General features: G+C 43.2%; 1 protein-coding gene across 1 annotated transcript in view; it reads left to right on the top strand.

Annotated features, from left to right (window-relative positions):
- Position 1: 1 nt before the first annotated feature.
- The window catches only part of btbd8 (BTB domain containing 8), an 85424-nt gene continuing 76980 nt past the window's right edge, over positions 2-8445 (top strand). Inside the window, exon 1 of the mRNA XM_008109245.3 lies at positions 2-321. Within this exon, the coding sequence (XP_008107452.2) occupies positions 176-321 (146 nt within the window). The 5' untranslated portion in view covers positions 2-175. The remainder of the gene's footprint in view (positions 322-8445) is intronic.

Below are 8445 nucleotides of genomic sequence, written 5' to 3'. Positions count from 1 at the left end.
GTGAGATAATACTTTTAAGACGGTCCCTTTGCCGGCGAAGATAAGAAGAAAGGCGCTGGCGGATTCAACACAGGCTGGGCTTGAGCAGCGACGCTAAGGGACCGTCGGGCAATATCAAACCATATCCACAGACAGGAGTCCAAAAGTACTGCCTTGCCGGGTTGGTTCTGGCTCCATGGCGCGTTGTGCGGTGAAGAGGCCCCCCAAAGGCCCTGCAGGGAATCGGGGAGAAGGGAGGAAGAAAGGCGGCGAGAGGGGAACATCGGAGAAGCAGAGGCTGAAGGAGATGGTGGCCGAGCAACTGAGTCGGGACATGGACAGGTAAGCGCACCAAGCAGGAGAGCAGGTGTGCATCCACACTGGAGGGTTAACGCAGTTTGACACCACTTTGTCTGCCATGGCTCAATGCTAGGGATTCCTGGGGCTAATAGTTTGGTAGACACCTCCATGCACTCTTGGGCAGAGAAGGCGAAAGACCTTGCCAAACTACAACTCCCAGGATCCTATAGCATTCAAGTGGGATCAAACTGTATTAATTCTACAGCATGGATGCACCCCAGGAAGCACAAAGGGGCAACTTCAAGCTCAACGTCAAGCCTTTGCAACATACCAAGTGTGTTCTCTGCCAAAAAAAAACACCTGTGGCTCTCTGTTTTTGCATCTCATTATATTTGACAATTTTTCAAAAGGTGTAAATAGAACCCTGCCAACATCAAATATAAAAACCTAAGCACAAAGCAGGAACAAGAACAGAGCAAAAGGACGATTCAAAAGGATAAAAGTGACTTCTGTTCTTTTCAACTGTTATTTAAACATATACTATACTGTGTTGTCCAAGACTTTCATGGCTGGAATCGCTGTGAGTTTTCCGGGCTGTATGGCCATGTTCCAGAATAATTCTCTCCTAACGTTTCACCCACATCTATGGCAGGCATCCTCAGAGATTGTGAAATATAATGGAAACTAATCAAGGGAGGTTTATACATCTGTGAAAGGGCCAGGGTGGGAGAAAGAACTCTTGTCTGTTGGAGGCAGGTGTGGATGTTGCAATTAATCATCTTGATTAGCATTGAAAAGACTTGCAGCTGTACCAGTATTAAAACAACTCCAAAATCAGGGCAGTAAATAAAGAACAACACTCTGAAAACAGGGGAATTCCAGACATGAAACAATCAGAGCCAGCTATCACCTTCCAGCAAAGGATTCCTCCAGGCAGGAATGAGCCAGGCCTTGAAGCTGCAAGGCTTTTCAGTGCTAATCAAGGTGATTAGTTTTTCTCTCCCACCCTGGACCTTTCACAGATATATAAACCTCCTGAGTTTCCAATATACCTCACAACCTCAGAAGGTGCCTGCCATAGATGTGGGTGAAATGTCAGGAGAGAATGCTTCTGGAACATCATGGCCATACAGCCCAGAAAACTCACAGCAACCCGTATACTGTACTTATCCATGGCTTCTACATCCATAGATTCAGCCATCAGTGGCTTGAAAGAATACACACACACACACACACACACATGCATACTTATACATACATATATATATATACACACGCGTACACAATGCAAAGTTTGATTTGGCCATTTTATATAAGGGACAGCATTTTACTATGCTGGCAGTGGTTCTTAACCTGTGGGTCCCCAGATGTTTTGTCCTTCAATTCCCAGAAATCCTAACAGCTGGTAAACTGGCTGGGATTTCTGGGAGTTTTACACCAAAACACCTGGGGACCCACAGGTTGAGAACCACTAATCTATGGACTTGAGCATCCACAGATTTTGGTATCTAAGGGAAGGGGGTCCTGGAGACAAAGCTCAGCATATCCCACTATATTTAAAGATATTACTTACTTATTTTAAGAAATGTATACCTCGCCCAGGGCCGGCCGGAGATATTTTTAAATGTTAAGCGGGGGTGCTAAAAAGCGCCCCCGCCACCGGCCCCGCCTCCGACGCCCTGGCCCCGCCCAGCGTGCCCTGGCCCCGCCTCCCACGCTGTGTGGGAGGCGGGGCCAGGGCGAATAGCCCTGGCCGCGACCAGGAAGTAAGGCCCGAATGGCCTAGCTGTGCTGTGCGCGTGCGCACAGCACAGCTAGGCCATTTTGCCCTTAGTAACAAACTAAGGGCAAAAATGGCTTATCTGGCTGTGCGCATGCGCACAGCACAGATAGGCCATTTTTGCCCTTAGTTTGTTACTAAGGGCAAATGGCCTAGCTGTGCTGTGCGCACGCGCACAGCGCAGCTAGGCCATTCGGGCCTGACTTCCTGGTCGCGGCCGGCGACCGCCCGGGCGATCGCCGGCCGCGACCAGGAAGTCAGGCCCGAATGGGCTATCTGCGCTGTGCGCACGGGCACAGCGCAGATAGCCCATTCGGGCCTGACTTCCTGGTCGCGGCCGGCGATCGCCCGGGCGGTCGCCGGCCGCGACCAGGAAGTCAGGCCCGAATGGCCTAGCTGCGCTGTGCGCGTGCGCACAGCACAGCTAGGCCATTTGCCCTTAGTAACAAACTAAGGGCAAAAATGGCTTATCTGGCTGTGCGCATGCGCACAGCACAGATAGGCCATTTTTGCCCTTAGTTTGTTACTAAGGGCAAAATGGCCTAGGTGCTTGGCGCGGGCGCGGGGATTGAAGCCCCGCGGGCCCGCGCCAACACCGGAGGCGTCGGTGGCGCTACGGGTCGCTGTCGACGCCTCGACAGCGCCCCTAGCAGCCAGCGCCCGAGGCGGCCGCGTCAGCGGCCGCCTAGTAACAACCGGCCCTGACCTCGCCTTTCCCCACGTAAGGGCCCAAGGTCGTTTACAGCAGATTAAACATGCATAATAAAAGTTAAAACGTTTAAAATCAAATATTAGTAGAGTCTCACTTATCCACGATTCGCTTATCCAAGCTTCTGGATTATCCAATGCATTTTTGTAGTCAATGTTTTCAATATACAGTAGAGTCTCACTTATCCGACTTCCGCTTATCCGACACTCCGTATTATCCGACGCCATCTAGTGGCCAATTGGAAACATTGCATCCTTCACTCAATCCAAGGTGAGAGCTGTGGCTCTTTCCCTTTCGAAAAAACTGGAAGGAGGAAAGCGCATCTCCGAAGGGAAGGGAGGGAAGGGGGGTGAATCATCCCATGGGGGGCCATTTATATGCGAGGGAGGGAGGGAGGAGGGGAAAAAAAGGAAACGCATGGCTCTTCCTCCCTCTTTCTCTTGGTGCAGGCAGAGCCTCGTGTCTCCAAACCGGCCTTGTTTCCAAATCAATGGCTCGTGATTGGAAGGAAAGAATGGGGAGGGAGAGAAGCCAAAGCAGCTGGCTTCCTTCTGTAATCTCCTTACCTGGGTGGGTGGGCGGAGGACCCCCCTTTCCTCCTGCACACACACACACATTTTGCTCCAGATCCCCCCTCTCTCTCTCCTTCCTTTTTCTCCCCCACGCACTCTTCTTCCTCCTCCTCCTCCTCCTCCTCCCTCTTCTCCCTCTTTTACCCCTGTCAGCCTTGCAGCAACTTGCACTTCTGTCTTCCTCCTCCTCCTCCTCTTTTAACCCAAGCAAGAATCATTAGAGGCATAGCACCCTAGAAACACAAGAGACCCCCTCCTCCCTTCAGAGGCTCTCCAGCCCAGCCCCGTTCTGCCAGGCTGGAAGGCACAAGCCAAGCCCTCCTCCCAACACAGAGCCACCCAGCTCCAGGTGAGATTCTGGAGACAGTTGACCAATATCAAATATTTAGCAAATTTTTGTTTCCCAGTGTTGCCATTGCTCTGCTCAATATGGGATTCTAGAGATGATTAATCTACAGTATATTAGTGTGTTCCCAGCTTCCAGGGGTTTTGTATTTCAAACAGGATGTTTTGGTGCTTAATTTGTAAAACCATAATGTAATTTGACATTCAATAGGCTTTTCCTTAAACCCTCCTTATTATCCAACATATTCGCTTATCCAACGTTCTGCCGGCCCGTTTATGTTGGATAAGTGAGACTCTACTGTATCGTGATATTTTGGTGCTAAATTCGTAAATACAGTAATTACAACATAACATTACTGCATACTAAACTACTTTTTCTGTCAAATTTGTTGTATAACCTGATGTTTTGGTGCTTAATTTGTAAAATCATAACCTAATTTGATGTTTAATAGGCTTTTCCTTAATCCCTCCTTATTATCCAAGATATTCGCTTATCCAAGCTTCTGCCGGCCCATTTATGTTGGATAAGTGAGACTCTACTGTAGTTGTTGTCAAATGTCCTAAAACATACATTAAACTATAATAAAACATTAACTTTATTAGTTTCTTTCTTTCTCATCTATCTTAGTTATCACCTTCCTCCCTGTAAAATCTACCTATTAATAACACTATGTAATATGATTTTTCCCCCTGGGTTATAAATGTCATTTCCTAATTGGTTCTATCATAAAGACATGGAAAAGGTTTATTAAACCGCACAGTCTGCACAAAAGGTTAAAAATGGCAACCATGAAAACAAAGTTTTTGGAGTATAACAACTACTTTCAAAGTAACTACCGTATAGCTAAACAGGAAATAATACTTTCAAACCAGGAACAGATTTTTTTTTAAAAAATTACTTAGCTTACCAAAAAGTATAAATATTTTCCACTAAAATCAATAAAGGATAAATAATGGTTAAAACAGAAATTGCAGAAATCACATCAATTATGCTGGCTGATCTTTATCAGCCAGTGTAATTGATCAAAGGATGATCTTAACTCTAGGTCAATTTCTTTTAACAGGCACTAGGTGTGCAATTTTTCAAGATTAGTAGTGTGGTTTAACTTTTAAAAAATACTAAGTCTTCATTGACATTTGGTAGAAAGTCAGTATAAGTTCTGGTAAGCTTTGATTTTGTTTATGGGTAGTTAGATCTTACAGGGAAGAGGGCAGTAACTATGATTGATGATACAGAGATAATCTTACTAAGTAGATCCTTGGCATCCTTTGTAATATTGGCATTTGTAATACAGTAGAGTCTCACTTATCCAACATTCGCTTATCCAACGTTCTGGATTATCCAACGCATTTTTGTAGTCAATGTTTTCAATACATCGTGATATTTTGGTGCTAAATTCGTAAATACAGTAGAGTCTCACTTATCCAACATTCGCTTATCCAACGTTCTGGATTATCCAACGCATTTTTGTAGTCAATGTTTTCAATACATTGTGATATTTTGGTGCTAAATTCATAAATTCAGTAGTTACAACATAAGATTGCTGTGTATTGAATTACTTTTTCTGTCAAATTTGTTGTATAACATGATGTTTTGGTCCTTAATTTGTAAAATCATAACCTAATTTGATGTTCAATAGGCTTCTCCTTAATCTCTCCTTATTATCCAACATATTCACTTATCCAACGTTCTGCCGCCCTGTTTATGTTGGATAAGTGAGACTCTACTGTACAGTAATTACTATATAGCATTACTGCGTATTGAACTACTTTTTCTGTCAAATTTGTTGTATAACATGATGTTTTGATGTTTAATTTGTAAAATTATAACCTAATTTGATGTTTAATAGGCTTTTCCTTAAACCCTCCTTATTATCCAACATATTCACTTATCCAACGTTCTGCTGGCCCGTTTATGTTGGATAAGCGAGACTCTACTGTATTGTAAACTCCAACAAATGGTCATGTGAACTATAGGTATCCTGAGCACCTATCCACTGATAGTTGTTTCTCTCTGAATGGGTTTCATATTGTTGCTTTTACATTATAATTCAACCCTTCTGTAGCACCCGGAGATAGTCATAATATAAAGTTTGATCACGAGCAAAGGATTGCAATGGGGGGAAAGATAAACTGTAAAGGGGGAAGGAAATAAGGAAGTACCCAATACCTTCATAGCTGCTACTGGTGGACCTTCCTTTGTAATGGGGATTGCTTTGTAGTGACCCAGGATGTTGTTAGATAATGTTTTCTCAGTGGGAGTTGGCTACTAGGAAATGATCTTCTGAGAACATAGAAAACTCTGTTGACTGTTCATCAGAGCTTGGAAAAGGTAACTTCTGGACCCCCGAGTTGCTGAGTAAATAGCTATTCTTGAAGTTTTGAGAGCATCTAACAGTGTTTGGTGAATCTGTTGCCTCCTTGTAAGCAAGTAGGCTCTCTGCATTCACTTTCCATCTACAGCAGTGGTTCTCATTCTGGAGTCCCCAGATGTTTTTGGCCTACAACTCCCAGAAATCCCAGCCAGTTTTCCAGCTGTTAGGATTTGCGAGTTGAAGGCCAAAAACATCTGCGGACTCCAGGTTGAGAATCACTGATCTACAGGCAGTCCCCAAATTACAAACAAGATAGGTTCTGGGTGGTTGTGCATTTTCTGGGCTGTATGGCCATGTTCCAGAAGCATTATCTCCTGATGTTTTGCCAACATCTATGGCAGGCATCCTCAGAAGTTGTGAGGTATATTGGAAAACTAAGCAAGGGAGATTTATATATTTGTGGAAAGTCCAGGGTGGGAGAAAGAACTCTTGTCTGTTGGAGGCCAGTGCAAATGTTGTAATTAATCACCTTGATTAGCATTAATGAGAATCCTTTCTACTGAGGTGTTAGCTGCCCCTGATTGATTCATGTCTCTAATTCCTCTATTTTCATAGTGTTGTTTTTTATTTACTGTCCTGATTTTAGAGTTTTTTAAAATACTGGTAGCCAGATTTTGTTCATTTTCATGGTTTCCTCCTGTTGAAATTGTCCACATGCTTGTGGATTTCAATGGCTTCTCTGTGTAGTCTGACATGATAGTTACTAGAGTGATTCAGCATTTCTGTGTTCTCAAATAATATAATGTGTCCAGGTTGGTTCATCATGTGCTCTGCTATGGCTGACTCCTCTGACTGAGTTAGCCTGCAGTTCCTTTCATATTCTTAGATTGGTGTTTGGGTAATACTGCTGCATTTGGTGGTCCCTGTGTAGACTTGTCCACAGCTGCATGGGATACGGTAGACTCCTGCAGAGGTGAGAGGATCCCTCCTGTCCTTCGCTGAATGTAGTATTTGCTGGATTTTCTTAGGTCTGTAGATAGTTTGTAGGTTACTCTTAAGTTGAATTTGTATGTAAGTTAGAATAGGTATTTTTTTAAGTATAACTTCAGCTATATACACATACACACACACGTATATCTCCTTGTGGTGTTTATTTTGCTGTCTGTGCCCCTCCTTATCCAGAAGAATTCACCTCACTTTTTGTCCCTGTGGTAATTAGATTTTGAAAAATTGGGCTTCTTGTAGAAACAAGGATTGTTGAGAACGCTTCAGTGGAGACACCTTTTCCCCATGATAACTCTTCCAGGAGTTAATTTCCCCTCTGAGCAATATAGTTCTCTCACTTCTGTTGTCTCACCCCTGTTCTTAACTGAGTCACATGCAAGTTGGATGTTTGTAACTTGAGGACTGTCTATTATTCAAAGTAGCTAAATGTAAAATCCATTTAAATGATTTTGTTTTTTCAAAAAAACCCCAAAAACATGTTCACCATATCAGATTTAAAAGCAAATGCCAGTCGGAATAAAAATGTCTTCCAAGTGGCAGACGATATTCCTAGTTGGACTTTCCTTGGCAACATTCGAAGTCTTGGGGCTGTCACTTAGAAAGTCCCTTATATAAATTCTAATAGTGGTTGGGCAGAGGAAGAGGCCTCATCAGAAGATCTTCAAAATTCAAAAACCTGGACAGGGTTTATGAGAAAATGAGTACTGTATAATTTTAATTTACCCACAAATTGTGCCCAGAGAAAAGAAAAATCTTACACTACTAATTTTCCAAATATGAAAGATGACTATCGCAGTCTACTCTGATTAATATAGGACTTCCCAGGTCACAATCAGGACCTTGAGCTGTGCCTAGAAACATATTGTTATTCCACAAACCGCTTATTAAAAGGAAGCCATGTGCTCCTTTTCTTAAGTCCTGATCTTTAGTTTGGTCCTAACAATCTGAACCAGCAGACATTTCTGAACACCTTCCAAGGCATGTTGCATAATTTGCATAAGATGTTGTATGTGATGTTTGAATATATTCTGTCTGGCTATGGTGACACATACATTAGTTAGAAATGAGCCGTGATGCCCATACCAAACATCTCCACAGATTTATTCAGTGGCAGCTGCAGCTTTACCCAACACAAAAAAGTAAAGCCTTTGTTGGGTTTTCTAGACCACTGCTTCTTAAATTGTGGATTCCAACCCCTTTGCTCAATGTTGGGGCCATGAAAAATTTAGCAACAGTAAAAGGTTTCTGAATGGCACTTGTTTCAGACATTTTCATGTCTGACATGCAGTGTTTGCAGTGGACTCTGCAGAAAGTGCTTCAGCTGTACTTCATAAAAAGGAAAACCAGCATGTTTTGCTGGCTTTGCAAATGCTGTTTTTAATCAGTAAATGCTAAATTTTATGCTTATTTTATATGCCTATATACTCAAGGTCATATAAA

Source organism: Anolis carolinensis, chromosome 4, assembly GCF_035594765.1.
Source record: "Anolis carolinensis isolate JA03-04 chromosome 4, rAnoCar3.1.pri, whole genome shotgun sequence".
Classification (NCBI taxonomy): domain Eukaryota; kingdom Metazoa; phylum Chordata; class Lepidosauria; order Squamata; family Dactyloidae; genus Anolis; species Anolis carolinensis.
This window is presented reverse-complemented; position numbering and strand designations above follow the sequence as displayed.